This window comes from Erithacus rubecula (genome assembly GCF_903797595.1).
Source record: "Erithacus rubecula genome assembly, chromosome: 19".
NCBI lineage: Eukaryota > Metazoa > Chordata > Aves > Passeriformes > Muscicapidae > Erithacus > Erithacus rubecula.
Window position 1 is genome coordinate 2,331,830 of NC_136671.1, and position 27,526 is coordinate 2,359,355.

Here is a 27,526-nt window from a genome sequence, read left to right on the forward strand (position 1 = left end):
GTAGCTGATTTCTGCCTTGAAGCAGCCAGGGATCTGTTCCATTCGGAACATTTATCCGGGCTTGCTGTGGCAGCCTGGGGCAGAGCCCAGCCCCGGCAGCCACACCGGGCAAGTGCAAGGGTTCACTGAGCCTCGGGGGAGCAGCCCGGTGTGTCAGGGCAGGGCTGTGGGAGCTGATGAGGGGCGCAGGGGCGGTACCTCCCGACGATGGAGCACGGCCCCGCGTCGGTGGCCACGGCCGCCCGGCGGTAGGTGTGCGTGTCCCCCGAGCGCAGCCCGAAGAACAGCCCCAGGAACAGCGCCAGCGCCAGCAGCGCCACGGCCACCAGCGTCACCACCACACAGCGCGTCTTCATCTTCCTGCGGGAACAAACAGCATGTCAGCGCTGCTGCCGCCGCTTTCGCAGCCTCCAACAGCACTGTCACCCGGTGAAAACCTGTCTGCAGCAGGCAGGAAACATCACACACTGAAAAACATCCAAGGAGCAGAACGCAATTGCTGTTGGTCATGGCTGACATCATCTTCAGGACATAAGAAATTTAATTTTTTTTTTTTTTTAAATTAACTTCACATAATCTGCTTTTGAATGCCATGCCTGTGGAGGAGTCTCTGGCTGGAAGGTTGCCAAGCACCAGTGCAAAATGCATCTAGGTCCTTAGGAGCAACCTTGGATAAAGCCACCTGGCACAGCCCAGGGTGAGCACAGCACCCATTCCTGCCTGGGGCCCCTGGCAGAGCACCTTCCCCATGAGCCAGGCACTTCCAGAGGGCCATGGCCAGTGCCCAGGTCTGCATGTGCCCTAGTCCTGCAGCCAGTGCTCTGGGGCTGCACAGGGCCACAGCTCGTGTGAGAGTGAGCACAGAACACCAAGGAGCTCTCCAGGTACTCAGGGGGATGAGCAGAGAGTGGTTGGAGAGTCACTGCCACCTTGGTGGGACAGGCAGTTCAGCAAATACAGCTTCAACAACTACTCTCTGACCCATTTTCTTTTCCATTACAAGACTGTTCCAGCAAAATAGACCTAAATCAATCATATTCCCTTCAGAGACCACCTTCCCCCTTTGTACTGGAACTCTGGGTTTTTACCACCACTTCAGCACAATAGCCAAGGTGTTCTTTACCTTACCAAAGCATCTGGCATCCTCAGAGAAAAGCCAGTCCATGAAACTGTGGTGAAGAACAGATGCACCAACCCCACAGTGGATGCCCAGCAGCCCAAGGCAGAGTGAAGTCCAGCAGCCAGAGCAGCACTCAGTGCCCTGCAGCAGCCCACACTCAGGGTAAGGCACCAGTGTGTGCCAGCACTGAGCTAACTAGAGAAAACAGGCCAAGCCAGCCAAACCAAAACTTTTCTCAGAGGGGGGTGATTAGCAAGCAGGCCCCCCCAGCCTCACCCCCTGGCTTAACCCAGGAGATACACATTTGCTATCCAAGCCCTGTGTCTGTGAGTCTCAGTCTGAGCACTAAAGATGCCCATCTCCATCCAGGTAAAGCAGCTGTAAATCTACTGTATGTGCTGCTCTGTAAACAAATGTCAGCTGAGGGTAGTAAAAGTAAATGGATGAAACCTCTTTCCAGGTTCAAGAACTTAATTTACACTCAACTACTTTTTTAAGAGACCAGTGGTGTGTTTGCAGAGCAATGACTGTGCAGGGAAACAGAGAAGCCATTATGTCCCCAACAATAGCTCACACACAGCCTCAGAGTTTAAAGACAGTTTTGTTTGTTGGCAGAGAGATTTCAGCTTCAGCACTGGCAGTCTCCTCCAAGCTTCACAAGAAATGCCATGGGATCTTTTATCTGTGCCCCAGCTCGGCAGAAGGTACTTTGTTTGGTCTGAAGGCTGCTCTGTGCTGGGCTGTCCTTCAAGCCTGGGCTGGCTCAAGCCCTGCAGTGCTGAATTAACCCCTGGGCTCCTGGCTGGGCTCTGCAGCTCTTCTCCACAGCACTTCTCTCACTGCTGGGCCCCTGCAGGGGCTTACTGCCTCATCAGGCAAGTGACTCCAACAGCAGGAGAGAAGGGGAAATTTCAGGCACTGCCTCTCTCTCACCTCCTCTCTGGAATGGGATCACACCTGTGAGCATCCCATAGACCCAAAGAGCTCCATGCTGTGTCCTGCTGATGCACAGACCTTGGAAAGGGCCCTCCAGCCAACTTCATATGACTAGGGCACAGCTCCTGGCCTGCCAGGCATGAGGATGAGACATGCACCACTGGGCAGCAGCACACACAGGCTGCCCTGCAGCAGCACTGAGCTGTGCTGTACCATGGCACCACCCTGTGCCTCTGCAACTCAAGGGAATGCTCTTAATGAGGGTGTATCTGTGCAATCTGTCAGACTGATCCTGCCCAGGAAGCAGCAGATGTACAAGCTCAAGACCTGCAGCTTTCTCTTCCCCAGCAATGAACAGGGAGCAAACCCAGCTCAGGATAATCCTCTCCAGCCCTGTTGCCAGCTCAGCTCCCATAAGCTCCTTAGCCCATCTCACACCTGACCCTAGAGGGAAGCACAGCCCTCACTGCCTTCCAATTGTGGCACAGCAGAGCCAAATGTGCATTTGGTTTGATGTACAGCAACCAGGAGAAGGATCAGACATCCACAGCTAACCCACCTCTCCATACTCCTGTGCCCTGGGCAGGCACACTGCAGAAACAGCTGAGTTTTTTGACCAATGGTCTGTTTGAACTCTGAGTTGAGTCTCCATTATGATTTATTTTTGGGAGTGGAGCTGCAAGCCACCACCTGAGCAAGCTCCCCAGCTACTGTCTGCTGAGGCTGGCTTTAACCTCCACACCCTCTGCCAAATCCAGATGTTTGGCAGCCTGGCTTCAGTCACAGAGTACTTTGGCAGCAGCAAAAGGTCTCCAGGAGAGAGGGGCTATAAAGCAATTAAAAGCAATAGAATTATTCCTCACTATTATAAAGGTCCACCAGCCAGCCTTAAATGGAATTTTGAAAGTAGCCTGATCGTCTTAATTTACATTAGGAGAGGGGGTGGACCAGCAAGTACTAGAGTTAGGCTTGTACAAGCAGCCCCATTGAACTGTACTCAGATGTGTCACAAAATGCACAACCTGATTTAAACATGACACTGGGTCTGAATTGAAAGTACCCCAGTGCAGCAGGGGGCTGCTATTTAGTGTCAGGCAGGAGATGCAGGGTCTGACATCTCTGCCAAGAGGGCTGGGGCATTTTGTAGAGATGAGGGATCTGCCATGGTCAGGGAAAGTGCCAGGAGAATTGGAAGAGGAGATGTACCAGCCAGAAAACAGTGGAGAGAGAACAGTGGGACACCAGAGGATGACAGAGGACTCCAGGCATGATCAGGCACTGCTTTGTTCCCAAATGAAGTGGTAAATGAAGTATCCACTGACAACACCTAAAACTTTAACCACAAACATTAACCCAACAGGTTTCTGCTTTAGCTCATCCTGCAAGAGCTTCATACCTCAGCACCTGCTCCTGAGAGCTCCCTGTGCTCCCATTCACAGCCCAGCAGCCACCACTGGGCATCATCTTTGAGATATCCACCCTTATTTTCCCCAGGCAGCACAAGAACTGCAAGGATAGTTTGGAAATTTGGACTCTTGTCACAGGACACAGACCATGCTCCTGTGTCACGTGACAAACAATGACATTTCATCACAAGATATTTTAATTGAAGTCTTATACAGTCTTCAGCTCCAGCAGTGCTAAAGCAGAGGTTGAGCCAAGCCATGAAGGCTTCCAAATTCAGACCTAGGCACTGTTCCCACCTGAAGCAGGAGGACAAAGCAGTCCCTGGAGAAACACATCAATTCCACTCAAGTGAGTTAAAAGGCTTCCTCACAGACAGTGCCTCCATGCTGGCTCCTGTCCAGCACCCCCCTCTTGGCAAATCCCAGCACTGGAGACTGGTGAGGATACACACCATTTGCAGGAGAAAAGCCTCAGTGGGGATCAGTGGTCCCTGCTTATTGCTGAGATAATCAGCACTGAAAAGAACTGATCTAAGTCTGAATGAAGGGGCTGCTCAGCTGGAACTCAGGTGCTGCTCAAGGAGAGCTCTTGTGACTCAAAGAGAGCTCTTGTGATCACAGTTTGAGACTCCTCCTCAGGCACAGGCTTTTCTGAAGCTTAATGGTGTGTAGTATTCCACCCAATGTAGATCAAGCTCTGAGTGCACTGAGAAAGAGACAATTTCCTCTTGAAGCAACTTTTTCCTCAAAAATCCCTCATGTCTCCCTACAGAAATTTTAGCATCAAATCCAATATTTTTTAAGACACTTCAGCATAAACTATGAAGTGGAAAAACAAAAAGGCAAAAAGGTGGGATAAACACAGAATTCCCCTTTTCACATGGTTTTCACAGTGTTTCCTAGTTGAAGACCTCCCAAAAACCCACAACTGATGAATTCAATCTCAAAATGCAAGTTATTAAAGTTTTATAAACCCATTAAAATATTATTGTTACAGTCACTGCCAATTTAAAGTCAAAATGCTTCATCAAAATAGCTCAGTTCTCCCAACTGTTGCAAAAGATGTTTTCAGGTGCTCTTTTGCCATTAAACCAGAAGTTGTTTATTAGACCTGAACTTATTCAGACTGGTTAGTCAGGTCTATCATTCCCTTTTGGCAAGCTTTCATGCTTACTAAGAAAGTCACATTTTCACATATTCTGTTGAACAAGAAATCCCACTATTTTCAGGTAGAGGGGAATGGCTCAATGAAGTAATTCCTGTTTCCCCCTTACCTCTCAAGAGTATTTGCAAGTTGGTCCTGTCCTTTTGCACAGACCTGTGTGTACTGACCTCCTCTGAATGTCCTTTCTCAGGAAGTGAACCCTTTCCTAGAGGGAAAACATCCTTGTAGCAGTAACCACTCACTTTCCCTTAAAAGCTCTCCAAAACTCGTGTTTGGTATTTGTACTGCTCTGCTCACAGAGATGAACCCATTAAAACTCATTATGTTTGAATTCCCAGTACCAGAGGAATGCAGAAGTAATCATTGACTAGGTGAAGAGTCAAGAATTCACACCTCTTAAAATGCATATTTTAGGATCCATGAAGATTGTTTATCAACAGCAGAATCATTCTGTGTTCCTGGATTTGGTTACTACATGGTACAAATACTTTTCCTCACCCCATTGCTAGCTCTGAACTTCTGATCAAGCCACTCAGCAAATACAGTGGACTTAAGTTGCACCAGGGAAGGTTTAGGCTGGATGTTAGGGAAAATTTCTTCACTGAAATGGTGGTTTGGCTACCCCAGAAAGTCGCTGGAGTAACCACCCCTGGAGGGATTTAAAAAACATGCAGATGTGACACTTGGGGACATGGTTTAGTGGTGATTTGGCAGTGCTGGGTTAATGGTTGGACCCAATAATCTTAAAGGTCTTTTCCAACCTAAATTGTTCTGTGATTCTAAACACATGATGTCTCCAATGGCCAGATACCCTCACACCACTCTTGCCTAAACCCTCAAGTTCACAGAGAGACTGGATTTTGTGTCTGTCCCTTCATCTTAAACCCAGACACTGCCAGATTCAGCTGAGATCACACTTGTTGGGAACACCCTGTGTGCCAAGGGTGGGCTGGCAGTGCCAGGGCACCTGGGCAGCTCACACTCCTGCAATCTCAGCCACACCACCTTAAAATGGCATCAGGGTCACATCAGATCAATGCTCCAGCTGCAGTGAGAAGATGGGATGCCTGCTGTGCCTGGCCTGTCCCCATAGCAGCACCTCTGGCAGGCAGCCTGGCAGAGCAGGAAGGCAGGGATGAGCAAACCTGCCCTCCATCACTAACCTCACTGAGGATTTTGAGCAACAGCCCTCCATGTCTGCTTGTGCCAAGCCTGGAAGCACAGCTGCAGCTCCAAGGCTGCAGCTCAGCTGCTGTTGAAATGCAGCACAAAACCCAGCAGAACCCAGAGTAAGGCAAAGAGCTGCACAAACAGTCCTTGGACTCTGGGCTCAGCTACTAAAGCTTAGACCACTGGCTCTACCCATGGCTTGCCAGAAATCCCAAACCCTCCTTTGAACACGAGCTCAGTGCCCATCCAGAATGTAACAAATCACAGCTTGCCTGGAACTTGGGCACAGTGAGGATCTAAGCCCACATCTTCATCCTGCCTTTCAGCCAGAAGGCACTCTGCAAACACAGCATGAGGCAAAGTCTGCCTGGATGCCAGGCAGCACCTTAGATGCTAACTCTGGGCTGACAGGGATCAGGCAAGAGGTTAATGCCTCAGCTCCAAGCTAGCCCAGTCCCTCTGCCCCACTCCAACCTTTGGTACACCAGATCTCCACTTGCTGCAGGAGGACAGGAGCTGTACCATACTGACTCATTAACAAAGTTTGGCCTAGTTCCAAGATAAAAAGCTTTCGGGTGATATTTTCTCTGCCTAAAAATACATCTTCTTTTCCATAATAGCCACAAAATGGAGCTCTGTTTAACATTTACATATGGAAAAATCAGAACTATAAAAGATGAGCATTTCAGCTCTGAGATATTTGGAAGGAACATAGCCTGTGCCCATCTTTCAAAGGTGACTTTCAAGTACCCTTTTCAAGGCATTGTATGAAGAGCACAGGCCCCTTCAGTTATATTTTCCAAGAGGTCTTCACCAAAAAATGGAAGCTTTCTGAAAAGTAGATACTGGCACAGAAAATACTCTGCAGGCTCAGAAGGACTTGATGTATCTGCTATTCTACCAGCCAGTCTGAACTGCACACCCAGAGCCCAGGCCACACTCAGCTGTTAAAAAACACCCCTCTCACTGTGCCTCATTTATTGATGTGAGACTCATGGTGCTCCACAGAAAAGATTGTGACAGGAGCCCACAGTTATCCTCTGAAAAAGCAGACAGTGTGGAAAGCTATCTGGTCTCTGCCCCAAACAAATCAACCTGCACCTTTAATATTGGGAGGGAATTTTAGATGCAGTCTACTGAGCAGAACCCTCTTCTTAATTTACTGACCCTATAGGTATGATGGTACCAGGTTTTATTCTCAATATTTTCATAGTTCTAAAGTTGCTATGTCCCTGAAGTGGGTCTGGGTCAGAGAAGAGTCTCCCTGTCACATTTGTCTCAGAGGGTGCAAGGTGTAATGGAAAGGCTGTAAGAAAGTTCCAGTTCTAAATCATATTTATCCACTGTAGTATTTCACCCCCACTGCTGAAAGGCAGGGTTTACACCAGTGACCCAACAAAACAAAGCAAATTCTGTCCTTCTTCAAGGACAATGCAGTGCTGTGTTCTCACCAGCACAGAGCTGGAACAGGTTGGATGCTCCTCAGCAAGTTACTCTTTCACTTATGGATAAGTAGAGTTGAAGATGGGGTCAGAGAAAGTTATGAAACATAAAGTCAGTGCCTGCAGTTCCAAAGGGTGAACTCTGCTGTGTACAGGTTGTGCTAGGCACAGCTACCTTATTTCAGCTGCACACAATATTTGGCAACTATCAAGTATCTGTCTAGGCACTAAAATAATAGAGAGCCCTGTTATAACTCAGCCTTTCATGTTTCAAGCTGCAAAGCCACAGCTCAAGCAGTAATGCCATGTTTGATGCAGGTGCATTGCTGACTTGCTCTTCTCAACCCATTAAAAACAAAGAAAAAAGTCTGAAGGACTTGCAACCTCCTTCCATCTGTGATATCCATGGCATGGTCACCTTTAACATTCCCCAAAAATTAGCATGTGCTGTTACATTGGAACTTGAGCAACCCAGGATGCATCTTTCAGCATATGAAGCAATGCCTTCATACCTCTTGTCATGGAACTGGCAGACACTGAAAAGCATCAGGCAACCTGAGGCTCTTCTGGGGAGTTTTTGTTTCTTCCCTCCACCCTTGCTGATTTTTTCCTGTAGGAATTTCATGAAGCAACCCCAGCAATGACTCACAGAGCACAGACCACATCTACTGTTTAGACTCCTTTTTATGGCAGAACAAGCAACCCAAAGCCTCCATTTCCCAAGGCATTACTAGAATAGGTGCTATTACAAGATTTTGTAGCTTAGGTTTACCTCTTGTTTCAGGTTAGTTATTTTTCCCATGGGGAAGTCTTTCTCCTCTAACAGAGCAGTGTTGCAATCCAATACTACCTGAACATGAGCATCAAAAAGAGCATCTTGAGTGCCCACTAACACAGAGCTTGTGAGGCTTCTCCCCACAATATAATAGTTCCCTTTTTGACTCCTTTCTCTTTTCTTCCATGATGAGGGCAACCAGTGGAAGCTAAGTACCAGCTGTATGGGTAGCAGACAATTCCAATTTAGGCTAAACATGCCTAAAAAACACTGGCTCAAAAAAGAGACCACTGCTGAAAAAGCTTTGGAAAAGCCACTAGAGAGACTCTTAGAGAAAAGGTACTTTAAGAAAGGAAAAGATGCCTAGTGTGCAAGAGCAGGGACACCAAAGTTGCCTTACAGAACTGAAAATAACCAAGCAGATGGCTGTCCACAGCCAAAGCACCTCCTTCCCCTGCAGTGAGAGCTGCTGCCACTGTAACTCACCTGCTCAAATGGAGCCACCCACCAAACCCAGATGCTTTCATTTTATGGATTTGCCATCATCACCCACAGGTGCACAATTTTCCCTGGGACAAAGGTAAGCAAGGGGAAGAGAACTGGTAAACAGGGAGGTTTATTAACCCTTTCTTGCCAGCCACAGTGGTTAAGCACTTCTGGTATATCCTTCTAACCCCAGAGGCAGCTGCAGCAGGGTTGCTGGGACAGTGCTGTGTGACCTACTGGCTCTCCTCAGTGCTTGGAGGCTGTTGGTTGCTGTTGCAGAAGAAGCCTTCTGCTTCTCCCTTCCAGAAAAGGGTGGCTGTCCTCTGTCCAAAGTTCTGCCTTCTTTTATCATTTTTCCTCAATTTTATCTCTCTGCTATCTAAACTCAATCTTAATCATTGATTTTATTACAAGCTCTGCAGTTTCCAAAACCTACATCAATCTGTGCCATTTATCTCCCAGCTTTATAAAGCCCTTTAATCTTTGCAAAGCCTTTCTGCCAGGCCACCAAAGGGACTGTGCTCTTGCAGCTGACAGAGCTGCCTTTCCCCAGCAGCCAGCAATGAGCTCAGCAACACAATCCCACACAGCTTCCCCTCAACCTCACCATCCCCAAATAAAAGGAGAGGGAAAAGAACAGGGAATGACACAGGGAAAGAAAAAAAAGCCTGAAATGGTGAAGAGAAAAACAGAAGAAGTGGAAATGAAGGGGGACAAAATAAATGAACGAAGATAGGAGGACAAAAAAAGGTGAAAGAAAAGGGGAAACTGAAGGGCAAAAAATGAACAATGGCCTCTCTCTCAAGGCTAGAGGTTTTCCCCAGTCTCGCCTGTCTGCTGCTCTTGGACTGTCCTGCACATGCACATTGGAGCTCTCAGACCACAGATGAAGTTTGGACTTCCTTGGTGCTCTGCAGAAGGGTTTCTGTAATCTTTATGTAAGGTTGATGTAAAGTTACACCTGCCACAGTAGATAACTGTGTATTTTATAGTTACAAAGAATCTGGATGGGTGGGTGAGGCCACCAAAACCACTGGGTTCCAATTCTGATAAATGAAATCAAGACCTCACTGAAGAGGTTTCACAGACCTAAGCTGAAGATGGAAAAGAGTTTTTTGAAAATAATTTTTTGAAAATAATTATTTTTTTGGAAATAATTTGTAACTAGCTGCTTAAATTCACCTGTTTTTGCTAAACCAAGACTCTACAGGTAGGTGAATACCTTAATGGCCATAGAGCTGGTTTGAATGGCTTTGCCTCTCATGATCTCACTCCTGTTCCCTGTGGATGCCTGGATCAGGAAATGCAGCCCAGGACTGGGACCTGGAAAAGCCCTGGTCCTGCAGAGCCCACCTCTGCCAGCTTAGAGGGGATCCAGCCTCGAGCAGCAGCAGCAGCAGCTTTTTGTTTTCTCAACACACGTAGGAGAGAGCCATTCTTCTTGTTCTGGTAATGAGCAGAGTGTCCCAGGAGATATTCTGGTCCTTCATGTGTCTAAATATTAATTTTCCTGGGCAGAATCTGCTTATTTTAATACAAATACAGTTGCCCTTGATAACTCTTTGCAATAGATTATTTTATTTTATTTTATTTTATTTTATTTTATTTTATTTTATTTTATTTTATTTTATTTTATTTTATTTTATTTTATTTTATTTTATTTTATTTTATTTTATTTTATTTTATTACAAATGTGGACTGCTTGATTTGTCCCAGAATATTTCCTTCTCCTTCACAGGCCAGTTTCCACATACATGAATGATCCTCTGGCCTGTGCTCTACTGAGTGCTCTGCCTGCTCTGCTTCAGGAACTCTGTTCTCTCCCACAGCATTGACCTTCAGCCCTGCTTCTGGATCACACCATCAGCATCATCCCATTGCCCTTGCAACTTTTCTGGTTCTGCACCTGCCTCCTGGCCTTTCCCCTAGGTACCAGGTAAAAAACCTGCCACACCAACAGGGCTTACATTTTTCAGCAAGCACAGAATGACATAGAAAGAAGAGGGATCCAAGATCTATGGATTTCAGGCTATTTCTTAGACCTTGGTTCCTCTGATGAACACCACCTGCCAGAGGGACATTGACTGAAGTGAGAATTTCTCATCTTTAGGACCCCATGAAATCTGCCTTCCCATATTTGCGTAGCTCTGACCTCTCTGGTCGTTTTGGGATCCTTTCCTGTGTCAGCTTGCCTAAACAGCACTTCTCTTATCAGCAATTCTCATCACTTATGCTACCTGCAAAACCAGGGTCAAATTGACCCTCAGGCCAATGACCCTGCACCAACCTTTCCCTAGACCTTTATAACCCAAAAAGGAGCAGAGACCAGCATCAGCTTGGGTGCTTCAAAGGGTTGGATGGGCCATGCAGAGGGGAAATGTCTTCCCCAATGATGGATCCCAGCTCACTAGACTTGCAGCTCCTTGCTCTGATCTCAGCCTGTCAGAACCCCCAATCCTTCTTGAAGCCATCAGCCCATGAGCTGCTGACCCTGTCAAGCCACAGCACCACCCTAAAGGGTGGCTCAGCAGCTGTTCAGCTTGCCTGGACAGAGAGGAGAGACCCTGCTGCTTTTGTAACTGAGGCAATCCAAAGGCAACACAGCAGATCACGTCCTGCCAATCCTTGCAAGAGAGAAACACTTGCTCTTCAAACCTGATCCTGTAGGCTTGTGAAATGAAGGTAGCCTTTAATAAAATAGGATTAATGAGCTGGAAAGGTACGCAATAAAGGGAAAGAAACAACTCCCCTATTTCACACCCCAATCCAACCAAGTATGGAGATGATAGATAAAATCACACTGCTTACTTACTACTTTAAAAGCTCTGTTGCCCCTGGGTGCAGCTCACCTTCAGCCAGTGACACCAGAAGAAGGCTCTTCTGCCTGGTTCTCCTGCCCCCTATTCCTCAAGAGTTCCCAGAAGCAGGGACTCCAAAACAAGACTGGTCACACAGAGCTCAGTAGGAGCAAGGCTTGATATATGGGAGTGGTCAGAAGGGGAGGGTGATGTAATGGAGCCCTATCTTTGAGCAGTAAAGGCATGCCACCCTTCCCCCTCCTGTCCCTGAAGAATTGCTGGCTCACAGGGCAAGATGAGAACAGAGTGGTCCAGCACTTTCCGTGCCGTGCTTTCTCACGGTAAAGGGAACAGCCTAGAGGGTGGGGAGCAAGCAAAGATCAGAGTTGAATGGAGACAATACTTTGATGTTAGGTAGTCCCAAGAGTGATTCTGTACTGGCAGGGCTGTTTCTTTTCTTCATGCATCAAACAATTCTCTGCCAAGTTGCTGGTTTCCCCTGGCACATGTCCTGGCAGGGAGGACACCCTCTCTGTTAGAGCACTGGGATCCCATACCCATCCTGACAGAGAAAATCCCATTCCTGCACTCTTCCAAGTTGGCAGATGCTGGAGCACTGCCCAGCTCCATGGCCATAGGGGCTGAGAGCTCTGTAGAGAAGCAATGTGCCTCCCATAAATGGTGGTGTCTTGGACACTGACCTGGGAAGCTCTTGAGAGGCACATCCTGCCCTTCTCCTTCAGAGGAAATCTTGAACCCTGTGAATGGAGAGGAAATCTCTCAAGGATACACCACTGCTGTCCAAAGGGAAAATAATTCATTTTTTACTTCCTTCATTTCAGTTTTGTTGATCACTCACTGAAGGGTTTGTTTGACCGTGAAAAGCCACATCAGGCATTGGGACAAGGTTTGCCTAATTCAAAGGTTATAAACAATCAGCTGTGATTGCTGTATAAAGGGAGAGTCAGGTCTATCAAATGATTTCTGTGTGCACTCAGATGAGGCAATTGGAAAGGGCAGGAGCCAGTCCAGGCTTTCACAAAGTGGAATTCACAGTTACCATCCTCTACCAGGAACTGCACCAAGATCCACAGGATCATGCAACAACAGCCAAACACACACCACCAGCTCCAAGAACCAAAACCTCATACTGACAGAGCCTCGATGGGTAATTCTCAGATTTGGGTGAGGAAGGGAGATAAGGGAATGACTCCTGCAAGAAGGGCTGCTTGTGCAATGCATGGTGAACTGAACTGGAGTACAACAGTGCCTTTACACATTCACAGGTTATTTTTTTTAGCCAGAGATGTCCCCTGTCCACACAACACTATGTTATCTCAAGTAAAGGAGCAATTCCTGTGCACTGTAAGGAGCATTCCTGTGCACATCACAGTCTGAGTCTGTCTTATCCTGAGGAATGGGTCTGTTTTGATAGTGCCAAGGGATTTGAAAGCAGATACAAACTGAGCACCCCTTTTAACTGCCAGGAATGCTGCCTGAGAGACTTTTTCAGATCCAGGACAAACTAGGTCTCTCTTACCAATGTAAGATTCGCTCTGCTATATTTGCACTCTCCTGCAAATTACAGAATCTCAATTAACTGCTCCCTCTTCTTCTATTGTTTTGGGAGGGACCTGGCTGTGGAGCTATTGGAAATGAAACAGAAACAATTAACATCGAGTTGTTCTGTTATCCTTATCCAAACAAGAATCTGCACCCAACAGGTATTTTTATACAACCACAACTGCAGCAGACCCTGTCCATCCCAAGGAAAGCTCCCCACTTGCTTAAGATGCAGGATTTTTTTACTGGATTGTTTGGAGACAACCTAAACACCCTGGGTGGGTGACAAACTCTAACCAAACAAGCACAAAGAGGAAGAACAGCCATAATAGGTCCTTTCCTCTATTTCTCCACTGATACTCATGTAAAAGATTAAGACAAAGGGGAGACTGTGTGAAGCTGCCAACCAAATATGAACCTCCAGCACTTGATGCACCTACAGGAAGATCTCCAAACTCCATAAACTGTCCAGACTGCCGAATTCTTATCATCATCACCACAGAAAATTCACTACTTAACGTAATTTTAAGGCTACTAAGGGCCAAGGAGTCTTACATGATAAAAGAATTCATATCCCCACTTCAGAGACAGGACAACAGAGACAGTCTTGCCCAGGGCTTCAGAGCAGGTCAGTGCCAGGGCTGGAAAAAAGGAATCTTCTCCCCAGATTCCTTAACCATGTTCCTAGACATCACCTTTCTTCCCTGTCCCATGCCTGATACATGCAGCAAATCCAGAGGCAGCTGGAAGTGACAGAAGCTGACACTGATGTACTGCACTGTGCCTAGAGCTCCATGGGATGTTGTGTTCAGTGTTCCTCACTCCTCCACTGTAAACAGGAAATTAATAAAACATGAAGGTAGCAGCCTTCATTTCCTTGTGAAGGAAGACAGCAGATTAGATAGCAGCAGAGGAGCTGGGGGGAAGTTCAAAGTGTTTGCCACTTAATGGAAAACTCGCAGATAATTACAGAAAGTTGCTGTGTAACTAAGCACTGCTAAAGTCTAACCAAAGCAAGAGGGCCCTAAAATCAGAAGAACACAAACTTTCCCAGCAAGTCTCAAGGTCCACTTCCCACTCTGCTTAAGAATCAGTGGGACTTGGAGATGGGAGGCTCAGAAGTTATTGTGGACATGAATGAACACTGACCCACAGAGATCTCTGTGTGCAGCCCAGCCAAACTTTGTCTTGTGAGAGCTTCTCAGGAAGCCCCACAGCTTCTTGTTCCTTTCTCAGCAGTTTCTGCTGAAGGATCAGCTCTGCTGCTCTTGGACCAACAAATGAAACCTCTCAGCATAAAATTCAGCAAGTCCTGGTAAGCCAGAATCTGTCCTGGGTTATCTGGTAAGATTTCAATGGGACAGGTGGCAGGGTCAGGACAGCAGCCTCTCAGAGGAGGATGGGGCACAGCAGCAGTGCAGCCATCCCCAAATCTGTTATCCTCACTTGTCAGCCTGCTCACCCAGCCCTGGGGGTGCCTTCTGCCTGCACTGCAGGGCCACTCAGCTCAGGGGAATCAACCAGCACAGAGCCACTGCTGGCTGTGAGGGAAGGACTCCCACTGAGTCCCTGAGAAGGCTGTGGATAAAGCTCTAATTTGCACTGAGTGAGCAGGGGCTATGTACATTCAGGCTACACTGCTGCCAGGCTTCAGAGGGCAAATCTGTCTTGGGGGTGAGCACCCAGAAGCAAGAGTTTCATGGACCTTTACACTGGGACCCTTTCCCTGCTGTGGGCAGTGAGGAGGGTGCTCAGCAGCCATACAAATAGTTCATATTGCACTACACAGGAAAGGTGCACACCATGCAAGACAGCTCACACCCTAAATGAGAATCTGGATGTACAACTCTTTTATTCCAGTGGTTCTCAGCACTCCATACTCTCTGGGTTTCCTCCCCAGAATAACAGCCTCAGGAAATAAATGAATTTTTCTTTCTGAAGAAATCACTCACTGCAGACCCACTACTGTCCCAGTGCTTTAGGCTTACATTCAGTCCAGCTAGGGCTTGGGCAACACAGCTCATGTCTGTGTAAACATTTGCAACCCATCAGTTTTGACCTTAGGAGAGAAACACAGAGCACAGGTTCAGTGTTGGTGCACAGCAGGAGCCATAGGCCAGGTGTGGGATGGGCACTGCTGTACAATGGGACAGGCTCCTCTCAGCCCCCAGGGCAAAGCAGCTGAGTGTGCTCAGTGCCACCAGCCCAAGGCTGTGCATGAAACCACTGGATGACTGTGCTGTCCAGAAGGGCAGCCACAAAGTTCTACAAAAGAAGCTTGTCTTGACTGGCCTCTGCACCTGAGTGCAGAAATCAGGACTGGTGCTTGCAGCATCTCCTCCTCTGGGCAGAGCATAGCCCAGGACTGAGGAAGGGATAGGTGCTCAAACAGCAAGTGTTGTGTCCTGGGAGATCCTCATGCTACCAGGAGAACAGGAGTCACACCACAAGTACAGATCAGAGAAAAGAGTCCCTGTCTGGTTCATCCCTGTCTGGCCCAGTCTCCTTCAGGGCTGTTTGCTCAGGAGCTGCAAAGGGCACTAGAAGTGACCATTTGCTAATGAGAGGTCAGAATCACAAACCTCTGCCTCAAAGCTCCTGGAACCTGTGCTGGGAAGTGTGAGGGGGCCAGCTGGGCTGGAGGAGAGACTGTTCCAGCACAGCTCTGGGAACACACACTTGGCTTTGGGAGGAGCCCACAGGCTGCAGGGTGGACACCCAGCCCTGCACAGGAGCTCATCCCCAGCAGCTCTCCCCTCCCTCCCACACACAGGCCTGCTCAGCCTTTCCATCACAGCCCCTCTGGCCTGGGATGGGGCAAAGGCTGGTGTGAGCCCATCTGCTGAGCCCACACCTGCTCCCATTTCCCCTGCCACATGTTTGCCATGTTTCCACCTGATCTCTGGGGAAGGCTTGGTTTGTTTGCCCAGCATGCCAGGGCTGCAATCAGCTGGCACAGTGGGCCAGTCCCCCCTGCATGGCACAGCACAAAGCTGCTGAAATCACCCTCTACTGAGCTGGCCCCTGACCTGCCCAGGGAGAAATGGCAATGCTTGGGTACCGCAGGCAATGCCCTCTCAGAGACTGGGGTGTCTCCCACAGGTCGAGAGGAGGGGTACTACAAACACAGACACCTCCTAAATTTTGAGACCCACAGCAACCAGTGCCATCAGGGACAAAAGGACTTTTGCAGGGGGGTAGAGTGGCCTTCCCTGGGAAGGGCTCTCACCTTGCCTTGCAGATAGAGGCAAAAGGGCTTCCCACATGCTGCAGCAATGCTCCCATTCTCCCCACATCAGTAACTCTAGCCCTCTGATGCTGTGGGTACAACCATTTCTGACAGCTGCTGTGCCTCTGTCTCCCACCTTGTCCCATCACAGCCACCCCACAGCATTGAGGAAGAGGAACACTTTGCAGTAAGGTCAGCCTGATGTGTCATGGGGGTGTGTGGGAAACAGACCTTGGGGTTTAACAGGGCAGCTCCCCTGGGAGAGGTTCCACAGCCAGAAATGAACCTTGAACTCCAGCAGGGCATGGCAGAATTGTGCAGAGACAGAAGACTGGATAAAAGAGATTATCCTTTTATAGATATGGATTTTTTTTTTAAGAGAGCAGGAAGGAGCAGGAAAGAGAGGCAGAGTCCAGAGCCTGGTCTGGCTGTTCACATCTGAGGCTGCTGGCTGCTCTTGAAAAGGCTTCCTGACTCCCCCCATGCCACCCTGGCTGCCTTGCTGGCCTCTGCCACCGAGATCCCACCAGCCTCAAGCTAATTTGGGCTCATGGGTGAGAATACAATAACACAATAGTGACAGGAATGAAAAGCAATGGGGAGGAGGACACCCAGGAGACTTATTCTTATCAAAACCCAACAGTATATCAAAGGAGATCTGTGAAGAGAGGGAAGAGCCTTTTGTAAAAGCCACAATTCAGCCAAATCCTGCAGTTTTTACAGGCTGCAGTTTTTACATTCTCTTGGGAACCCCATGATGAAGACTGCCCCAAAGGGGGACCCCTGAGCCAGGCCCTGTGCCAGGCACTCTGCACACTGAGCAGTCACACACCCATGGATGGCACAGTGGCTGTTTGCCCTCTGCATGTGCTTTTTAATTACAGCTTTTATTTGCAAAGCATCTCTTACAGAAAGGACAAATTGCATTACTCTCAGCTTATTAAAATCACACTCAGATTTTCTCAGCTTCTAATTACAGCCAGGCAGCAGTGTCAGTGTAATTAAAGCAGGGATGGACGTTTGGGGATACAGCTGTCACACAACCTCTTGCTGTGCCAGGCTCAGCTGAGCCCTGCCCAGGCACTGGCCCCCCTGACCAGCACAGCCCTGTCATGCCACGAGAGGAGATGATGCAGGTAAGGCCAAGCACCTCCTCAGCACAGGGGAGGGGCCCCCCTGCACCAAACCTCCCCATTTACAGCTGGGCACCCACCCTGACTCTGCTGCAGGGCTGGGGGAAGGGACACCTGTGGCCTTGGGGTTACAGCACTGAGGTGTGTGAACAGAGGTTTTCTCCTGTTGTTGGTGTTAAATGACTAAAGTAAATCACACTGCCTCTCCAAGCCTACATTTGCTTTCATGTAAAACAGAGATTTTGGGCTTCCCAGCTCTGGGAGCAAAGCACAGAATGGGCTCTTGCTGGCACTCCAACACTTCACAGCCTGACTGTGGCACACAACAGACCTGGGAGTGGATTGCACAGGGGAAGGTGGGAAGCCCTAGAGACTGAGCTCCAAAGGCTGAGAGACAAAGAGCTGAGATAAAAGAGCTCACAGAGCTGTGAGGAGCTGGGAGCCTGCTGGAGAACCAACTGTGCCTCTGCAACTCTTGGTGTTGGCAGAAGAGCCACCACAGGTGTGCAAACAGCTCTGTGCACAGCACAGCAAGCACCTGCCCCAAGCTCAGGCACCTCAGAAGGGCTCTCAGGGCACAGGACCAGGTAAGCTTTGGGCAAGTGGGGGCTTTACCCCAGCACTGGCTTCCTGCAGCCAAGGGGATGCTGTGGAGAATGTCACCTCCAGGAAGAGAGAGTGCTAATTAGGGAAAGCAGATAAAGACTGTGTCTCTTTCAAGATGAGTTTCCTTCCCACTGAAATCCTCACAGATTCAGTGCTTAGCAGGATGCAAACACATCCTTAAATGATTTCCTGGAGCCTAGTTTCAAAGATCAGTCCCTTCAAAAGCAGGAACATGCCAAGATCAATAGCAGACCCAGGAGAGCTCTAAGCATGCCAGCCCCAAAGCCACCAGGCTTTCACTACAGCCAGTTACCTATCAGTTGCTAAGGGCCACTGCTAGTTTTTCGTATATGAAGAGGCCACCAAGACTTCCCAAGCAATCAGCCTTACTTAAGTACCAAGGGGAAAAAAGAAATCAGTAGGAAATTTTACATTTCAGAAACAGCACGATGTGCCTGTGCAATACATCCTGGAGAGGCAAAGCCACAGTGAGAGTTCACAAGAGAGGAGGAGCAGAGCTCACAGATACTGGATGTGATCCCAAGAACAAGGATATGCTCATCTGCTCCTTGAATAGTTTTACTGCTAACTCCCTAAAGTCACTAACTAGCAGGATGTCCTGGGAAGCAGCTATCAGGTGATCATTTCTAATCCAAGTTACAAGAGAAGAATGAATAATGAAAACTTCATGTGGAAAAATCTGAGGGGAGCATCCTATGGATGCCAGGGGCAGCATGTTCATGATATTTACTCGTGGCTCATTAGTGAAATAGTAAACATAACATATGGAGCTAGCAAAAGATATCAGGAAAATTTCAGTTGTGGAAAACTTGAAAATATCTGTGAAACAGGGCAAATAATACCTGGTTAAACTCAATATAGAGAAATATGTAATGCCTGGCTGTGATAAACCAATATGAAGGATAGATATATATTGATGGGTTTGAGTTAGAAGTTCCCTACACCACCATTAAATCTCTTACAAAGATTTGGTGGAAAAAATGCAGCAAGAAGGAAGCAAGAATTTGTTAGCTCCTGATTCACTGGCTCTTATTTAAAGCTTATAAATGAAACTGGGTCTGTAAAGAGGAAAAGTATTCCTTTGAAAAGGATAAAGAGGACAGAGGTAGTTAAGAATCGAAGCTGGTGAATCAAGCTGCAGCTATAGAAACTTTTGAAAAATTTAATAACGTAGTACAAGGAACTTACCTAAGAAATGACATAACAAAGATTATGCCCAACACGCTGAAAAATAAAGTGTTTTCAGTCTAGGGTGTTCACTCAAGTACAGCTAACAGCCGCTCCCTTGGAATAGCATTGAAATCGGTCCAAATAGGAGAATTCCAGGCAGAGGTCATGGTTTTCATCCCCTCAAACACGCGTGCAGCGTTAGAGCTTGCCGCGGGAGCACAAAGCCTGAGAAGCAGAGGCCAGATTGCAGGAGCCCCAAGCCCTGCTGTCCCTAGCTGGAGCCTGTGGGGCGAGGTGGCAGCCTCACCTGCCTCACCTGCCCGCACCGCCTGCAGTGGCTCCCTCCGTCTCCATCCCCCCGCGGCCGCACCTGCGCGCTCGATCCTACCTGGAGCTAAGGGCCATTTTCCGTGCGGGCGCGGCGGCATCTCAGGGGTCCAACCAGCACATCCCTGCCTGGCCGGGCCTTGGCGAGTGCCCAGGGAGAGGAGAGCCGCTGTTCCAGAGCAGCCGGGCTGTTCCCCTGTGGGTGAGAGGCTGGGTCAGTCCCAGTTCTTGTGCTGGGCACTAGATGGCACAGACGGGAGGCGGCTCCGGGGCAGCACCGGCGGTGCCGCTGGCCCAAGGGCGGCTGCTGCCGTGGGGAGTGCGCTGCCAGCAGCACCATGCCACGGGGTGTCCCCTCCTCGGGGTGTCACCTCTACAGGGTGTCCCCTCTATAAGGTGTCCTCTCCTCGGGGTGTCACCTCTACAGGGTGTCCCCTCCATGAGGTATCCCCTCGAATGTGTGTCCCTTCCTCGGGGGAATTCCTTCCACGGGAGAACCCCCTCCACAGGGTGTCCCCTCCACGGGGGTGTCCCCTCTAAGGGGGTGTCCCCTCTACAGGGTGTTCCCTCTAAGGGGTGTCCCCTCCATGGGGTATCCTCTCCATGGGGTGTCCCATCCAGGAGGGTATTCCTTTCACGGGATGTCCCCTCCTCGGGGTGTCCCCTCCGAGGGTGTCCCCTCTGCCACTGCCCTACTGCACCCCCTCACATCCCGTCCTGCGCAGCCAAAGCCCCGCCGGTGCTGCAGGGAAGCTGGATAGCCCGGCAAGGGCTGTGGCGTCCGTGCCTCCATGCCCTCTGCTCCTCCTCACCAAGCTCAGGCTCGCTGGATTTGCCTGGCTCACAGAGCAGCCCTGCAAAACTGGCTCACACTGCGTCAAAAAGGGCAGAAATCCTCCCTGGGAGAGCCTGTCCCGTGTCACTGTGAGGCTGCACCTTGGGCAATAAATAGTAGCTGGTCCCCAGAGAGTGGAGGGACAGCGAGGCCAGTACCCCATCCCTGCTCCCTCTGGGTGAAGGCAGCTCTGGGAGTGCCACCCAGTGCCTTTCCTTTGCCCTGTGGGACCACGGAGCAAAGGAGGCGAGCACTGAGTCACTGCTCCTCAAGCATTTGTCACAAGGCAGCTCCTCTAAAGCAGCTCACCCTTCCTCCTGGTTTTCTTCCTTTTCAGCACTGCTGAGGCAGGACCTGCACCCCAGTGCCTCCCCAGCCTCATCTTCCTCAATTTCTTTAAGGTGTGGGTGGAATTCCTTACCAATGAACTCTGTGGACTGACGCCATGAGGCAAACACGGGCTAAGCCACACAAACTGCTGTGGTAAGCACCCCAAAAGCCAAAAACCAAAGTGCTCCCTGTGGTGGCAAAAAAAAAAAAAAAAAATCATGGGAAGGTGGAAGTTTGTATGTTGGCCTCTGCTGTTCTGACATTAGAAATTCAATTTACTTCAAAGGTTAGCACAGTTAATGGCTGTGCTGAGGATCACAGGCTCTGACAGCCTGCCTGGAAGGGCTCCATCCGTGCAGGGCACGAGGGACAGCATGTGCAGGGGGACACTGGGGTGAGCAGCAAGCTCTGTGCACAGGGCACAAGTGCCACGCATGGGTGTTATCCAAACCAAACCTGAGCCTGGCAGAGCCCAAAAGAGCTTTTGTGCTGAGCAGCTCAGTGATTCCAGGCATTAATGACAAAGACAAGTGTCCAAGGAAAAGTCTGTTTGTTTTTCCAGCAGCACTACCCTTTCCTGTCTGTCTGCTCATGGCTCTGCCCTGCAGACTGCAGTGGGGCTAGGGATCATCTAGGTGAAACCATACAAGGGGAATCCCTCAGGGTGTTGTAGGTGAGGGACAAAACATAATTCAGATGCCTGCACTGTAAAAATCCAAACCATCCATGGTGTAACCGGGCAGTAGGTCAGTTTGGCTCTTATCTTTTAAAGGTTGGAGTGGGTGACACTGGTGACCTGGGCAAAACCTGGAGAGAGACTCATGCTAGATCCTGGGGACTGCTCCAGTCCAGTCCAGAGGCTGAGAAGTACAGAACAGCCTGAGAAGCCCCTTCCACACTGACAGACTTGGAGACCTGCTTCTGATCAACCATCTAAATCTAAGTGCTGGGTCACTGGTGTGTAACAACTTGGCTCTGAAAGACTCCTGGGCAAAGAAGGAAATGCTCAAAAAAGGCTTTTATGCTTCAATTCCCACTTCAAGTTCTGCTTCTTGTACTCTTCAAGCATTTGGGTTTTTTTAGACAAGATGTGTTTTTATCTTTGGATATAAAAGTAGAAAAAATAATCAAACTGAAAAGAAATAAAAACAGCTGGTCTGTTTTGCAGGCCTCCCCATGGGAGAGGTCTTTGGAGAATGTGAAAGTCTTAGGGAGGCCATCCTCCTCAGCAGGACACCTAATGTGTCATGTGCTGCCTGGTCTGGCTTCCCTCTGCCAGGGCCAGTGATGGAGAGCACTGAGCTGCCCTGCAGCCAGCCCTGGGACCAGCCAGCAGCAGCTCCCAGCACTGTGTCTGCTCAGGTCACACTCCACAGCCCGGCCCCAGAGCCTGCCCCGTGCACTGCCCCGAGGGGCTGTGGCTGCTCTCAGCAGTTTAGAACTGCTTGCTAAGATGCTTAGAGCCAATATAATCTGTGCACTTAGTGGTTTCAAATTCCAAAAGAAGCTTAGCAGCACCAGGTGCTGCCTCCAGTCTCTCCTGCATGGGCTTAAGATGGTTTAATTCTTTTATGAAAACATAATTCCAGCCCACAGCTTTCAATTGGGGAGCTTCTAAGCCAGGTTTTCTAAAAGCTCTTCAAAAATATTTTTATGACACAAACACACACACACAAAAAAAGGGATTCCAGAAGGACATAAGATCAAACATTTCTGCTTCTTAAAAGCAGGAAATGCAAGAGCCCCATGGCAAGGTACATTTTAAGTCCTTGCAAGGCTTTCCTCCAATGTTTCTCCCATCTTAGATCAGCTTTTTAAATAGTCTAATGTATGGCAATGCCTGGAGAGGTCCCAGGGCCTTACCCTACCTTTTCCCTTGTGAAAGCATCTCCAGGCCAGAGCCACCTCTGTGCTCCAAACAAAGGCAGGTGAACAGAAAAGCAGCCCCTGGGACCACAGGCTGCCCCTGCAAGTGTCACTTGCCAGCATTTGCTTCATTAACTGCATTGCTCTGCTATTTTTTTAACTCTAGTGCTCCCCTTTACAGGCTGATCAAAAGCACAAGGTGTTACAAAGGAGACCTTGTGCTGCTGCCTTGAAAGGCCTCCTGCTGCTCCCAGTGACTCTCCCTCCCTTCCTCTGGAGGGCTTTCCAAGGGTCTTGTGTGTCTGCCAGGGGAAAGAGAGGGCTGGCAAGGACAGAAAAGATGTCTGGAAAGAACACAGGTCCAGGTGCAAAGGTGGAAGGAAAGAGAGGGGAAATGTGAGCCTGGGGCAGAATGTGAGAAGAGCCAGAGCTTCCCACCACCTCCCACACCACAATGCAGATGTGTGATTCCCTTCCTGCTGGGACAGGACAGTCTGGCCAGTCCCACAGCTCCCAGAGCAGTGAGGAACATCTCTGGTGCTGCTTTCAGAGCTGCCTGCCCTGCCTTTCTGCCAGGGACCACAGCCACTGCAGCAGCTCAGTGCAAGATTGACAGTCCAAGCCTCATAGTATCTTCACAGCCCACCCTGATTGAATCAAGATAAAATTAATCTAAATGAAATGGGTGCAATGTGCTCCCAGAATGGAGGCAACAGAAAACTCCCCATGCATCTGAGTTCCCTAACTGTCTGACCATGAAAGCAGCAGAGGCTCAGGATCCCCCTGTGCTGAGAAATCAAGGTAATGCCATGTGTCACTGGAGAGGACTGGTGACCTTCCCCGTGCTCACAGCAGCGTTGTCCAATTTCACTGTGACCACAAGACCACAAGTGGTCAATATTCTCTATGCAGGCAATATACAGCCCAGCAAATCTGCTTTTATGGGCACTGTGAGAACTTCATTAATTTGCCCAACAATGAGCAGGCCAGTGTCCATAATTACATAGCAGAGTTCTGTCCTTTTGAAAACCCATCACTGCCTCAGACCCAGAGCACCACCAGGGGCCTCGTGGGCTGCAGAGAGAGCTTCAGCTACAAGAAGCAAAAGGTTTAAGACTTAACGAATGTTACAAGGGCTATTGCTAGCATTTCTCCATCAAATGCAGAGCCTCAGCAGCACTGATGATGCAGCAAGTCCCTAAGTCCCAACTGATGTTGTGTCCATCTTGCATCGCCCCATCTCCATGTACTCTGCAGTCTCAAGGAAGAAATCCCCCTAATGTTGTCATTAAGAGGATTTCTTCCCCAAAACTGCACTGTCATGGACAGATGGACCTCCTCCAGGTCTGCTGCTTTGTCAGGTATTTGGGATAAGGAGCTCCCACATGAACAGCTCATGGCCAAACAGCAAGTGCATTAGCCCTGAGATACAATGGAAATAAATCTGAAGCCTGCACTGGCTCTTTGCATGTATCTCTCCAGAGCTGCAGCTCCCTTCCCAGCAGGAGGTTTGGCTTTGAGAGATCTGCCAACAAGCTCAGAGCCACGAGAAATAACAACTTGGGAGCTCAGACAAGTTGGTTTGCAGGCAAACAAAAGCTGAAGCCGTGAAAGTGCGAGGCAGTCAATGCAGCGTCTGGCAGCACAGCCTCACCTCCGCCTTAATCCTCTTTCCCTTCTTAAGCACCAAATTAATCAATTACACTTCCAGCCCGGCAAAGTCAGTCAAAAATGAAACCTTCATCATACACAAGGCAAACATAATTAGGATTGTCACTGGAGGCCAGCCTGCCCAGCATACAGATGAGAGCAGCCCGAGAGGGGCAGGGCTTGGGCCGGCGGCAAAGGGCAGCGCACAGCCCGGCACAGGGACTGCACAGGGATTGCACAGGGATTGCACAGGGACTGCACAGGGACTGCACAGGACTGCAGGGACTGCAGGGACTGCAGGGACTGCACAGGGATTGCACAGGGACTGCACAGGACTGCAGGGACTGCAGGGACTGCACAGGGATTGCACAGGGACTGCACAGGGACTGCACAGGGAGTGCACAGGGACTGCACAGGGACTGCACAGGGAGTGCACAGGGATTGCACAGGGATTGCAGGGACTGCACAGGGAGTGCACAGGGACTGCACAGGGACTGCACAGGGACTGCACAGGGATTGCACAGGGATTGCAGGGACTGCACAGGGAGTGCACAGGGAGTGCACAGGGACTGCACAGGGATTGCAGGGACTGCACAGGGACTGCAGGGACTGCACAGGGACTACACAGGGATTGCACAGGGACTGCACAGGGAGTGCACAGGGACTGCAGGGACTGCACAGGGATTGCACAGGGACTACACAGGGATTGCAGGGACTGCACAGGGACTGCACAGGGAGTGCACAGGGATTGCAGGGACTGCAGGGACTGCACAGGGACTACACAGGGACTGCACAGGGAGTGCACAGGGAGTGCACAGGGATTGCACAGGAACTGCACAGGGAGTGCAGGGACTGCACAGGGAGTGCACAGGGACTGCACAGGGATTGCACAGGGATTGCACAGGAACTGCACAGGGAGTGCAGGGACTGCACAGGGAGTGCACAGGGACTGCACAGGGACTGCACAGGGATTGCAGGGACTGCAGGGACTGCACAGGGACTGCACAGGGACTCTGGGCACCCAGCCCCGCACCCAGCCCCGCACAGCAGCCCGGGCAGCAGGCAGGGCACACCCCAGGCAGCCCCTTTGGCCACGGCAGGGAGGAACCACAACCCTCCCCAGCCACAGCTGGAGCCCAGACTCACAGCGCTGCACAGGTCACACACCCTGCAGGGATGGACAGCATGGAAACGAGGAAATCCCTGACCACGACTGCCAGTGTGAATTCATGAATGGGGCTGTTGAACCCAAAAACCTGAGATTTTTGAGCTTTCTGTGCTGTCTGGCACTGACGCCCTGGAGAACACTGCTTTTTGAGTGATGGAGTTAAAATCATGGGTGTTAATATAAGTGTGTGATTTCACATGGTGAAGGGTTTTAAATTTGAAGCTTTTGGAATATAGTAATAGGTATGGGACAAGATGGAGGATTTTGGGTGTTGTCTCCTTTCTGTCTTCTTCTTCCTGATTTCAGGAAGAAGATTTTGGTTGGACAATCAGTGCTGCTCTCTGGGTCACAGAAGTTTGATTATTGGGTCAAAAGTATCAATAATATAGGTGTTAATACTCCATTGGACTGTTTAGCTTTAAAAGACCTTGTAGCCAGCTCAATTCACCTCCATTTTGCTTGCTTTTGTTGGTAGTTAGAAGTGCTGCAGAACTCTCTGTAGCTTAGATAAGATTTAACAAGCAACCAAGCCCAAACACGAGAAAATTCATCTCCTTCGTGTTTTTAATCCTGACTCTGAGTGAAGACAGAAGAAAATGAAAACAAACCACTAATAAAATCACCACCTTTACAGGGGTGAGCAGTGGTTATCACCTCCCCAGACTACTAATGGGATGCTGAGTCACAGGGGCCAAGTGACAGCAAGAGCAAGGCAGGAGTGTTCAGTGACAGCATCAACTCAAGGCTCAAGTGCAAGCAAAAAAACCCAAGTGGGGCAGAGCAAAATCACAATCCAGTGTGCTCCCAGCTCCCAGGGTGCAGCTGCTGCCCCAGGGCAGCAGAGGCTACATCAGAGCTAGAGGAGAGGCAGGGACTCAGGTAAGGGTGAACTAAGGTTTCTGTACAAGTCCAGTTCTTCAGTTTGGGAAACAGAAACCTGAGAGGGGACACAGCAGAGGTTTATCTGAGAGTGGCTTAGAGGAAATGAATGAGGAATGACTGCCTGCTGCTTCTTCCAATATTTAAGCTACAAAAGCATCAAATGAAAACAGTGAGTGACAGATTCAGAACAAAGTAAATATTTCTTCACACAGCTGAACAGTGCCATAAGTTGCTGTGGTTACCCAAAATTTTCTCAGGCTCAAAAAAGTGTTTAGGAAAAGCTTGGAAAAACTATTAAATGCAGAGATCTACATCTCAGGAAATTTCTGACTTTGGATGGCTGATGGTAAGGAGAGTATTCAGCAGCACACTGACCTACATCCCCCTGCTGTTATCCTCCTCACTGGACATCCTCTATTAACCACTGCTAATGGAGCCTCCCAAGGGAAAGAGACCTGTGGTCTGATCAAGTGCAGTTATTCTTCTATCTGAGCTCTCCTTACTTGCCTGAAAAATTAGTGACTGGGGACATTCCCATTCCTGGGCACTTGGGTGACAACAAGGAGATGTGCTTATAGCACAAAACTGGAGTGAATAGCAAAAGGATCTCTGCTTTCCATTTTTCCCATTTCTTATGTTAGGAGCAATTTTTGGTAAAATTAACTCAGTCATGCTGCACCCAGCTAGATGCAGTTGGCAGCACCATGTAGCCTGCATTCAGTTTAGAAACAAGTTAACATCCTTCTGAGAGGTGCTAAAATATCCACGGGGATGGGATTTCCAAGTCTCAAAGCCACAGCTTTGTGAGAAACCCCACAGTTCCCACTCTGTTGTACCAAACAAGCTCATGAGCTGATCTATCTCTGAGTAAAGTTTATGGGTGCCCTTGGCACTGCAGCAGAGATGGAAGAAAGGTGGGGACACTCCTGTGGTGGTATCTCCAGGTCCTGCATGCTCACTCTGCTAGGGTTGCATTAGAGGATGCAGACTGACAGAAGAGTCTGCTCTTTCCAGGCAAACTCCTGCCTTGCTGACCCTCTCAGCTCCAGAAGCACATCCACTGGCTCTCATGTGCCCCTTGAAAGCACACACAGACAGGGCAGGGTTATCTCAGTCTCCAGAGAGCCTTTGGCCAGCATTCTCCTTCAGTGGAGCACTGGGGTGTTTCTCATTAGCTCCTATTATCCAGGCTATTGTGGTGTTCCCAGTGCTAAAGCACAGCCGGGACACAGCTGAACTGCCCCTGCAATTGCTCGTTTGTTAAGAGGATTTGCTCTGTGGATATTTCACATGCAGAGGAGGGTAGCTGGTAATAGTGCCATTCTTTGAGCCACTTGTGTGCCCTGGTTCTCCCACTGCCTTAGAACAATCCAGCTGGTTTCATCCCCACTGAACTGCAGATTGTGTTTCCTTCTGACTCTCAGAGATAAGGTGTGAGACAATTGAGC

At 49.2% G+C, this 27,526-nt stretch overlaps 1 protein-coding gene across 4 annotated transcripts in view; it reads right to left on the reverse strand.

Moving 5' to 3' along the window:
• Positions 1-19,567, reverse strand: part of GGT1 (gamma-glutamyltransferase 1) — a 30,231-nt gene extending 10,664 nt beyond the window's left edge. Inside the window, exons 1-2 of one of the 4 annotated variants that reach the window (XM_079322824.1) lie at positions 19,409-19,567; positions 199-360 (exon numbers count right to left, since the gene is read on the reverse strand). In XM_079322824.1, the coding sequence (XP_079178950.1) occupies positions 199-360; positions 19,409-19,425 (179 nt within the window). In that variant the 5' untranslated portion in view covers positions 19,426-19,567. Of the gene's footprint in view, positions 1-198; positions 361-4,736; positions 4,870-11,308; positions 11,496-19,408 lie in introns of those variants that run through there. The other 3 variants (XM_079322825.1, XM_079322826.1, XM_079322827.1) reach the window with 3 other exon arrangements.
• Positions 19,568-27,526: the final 7,959 nt, after the last annotated feature.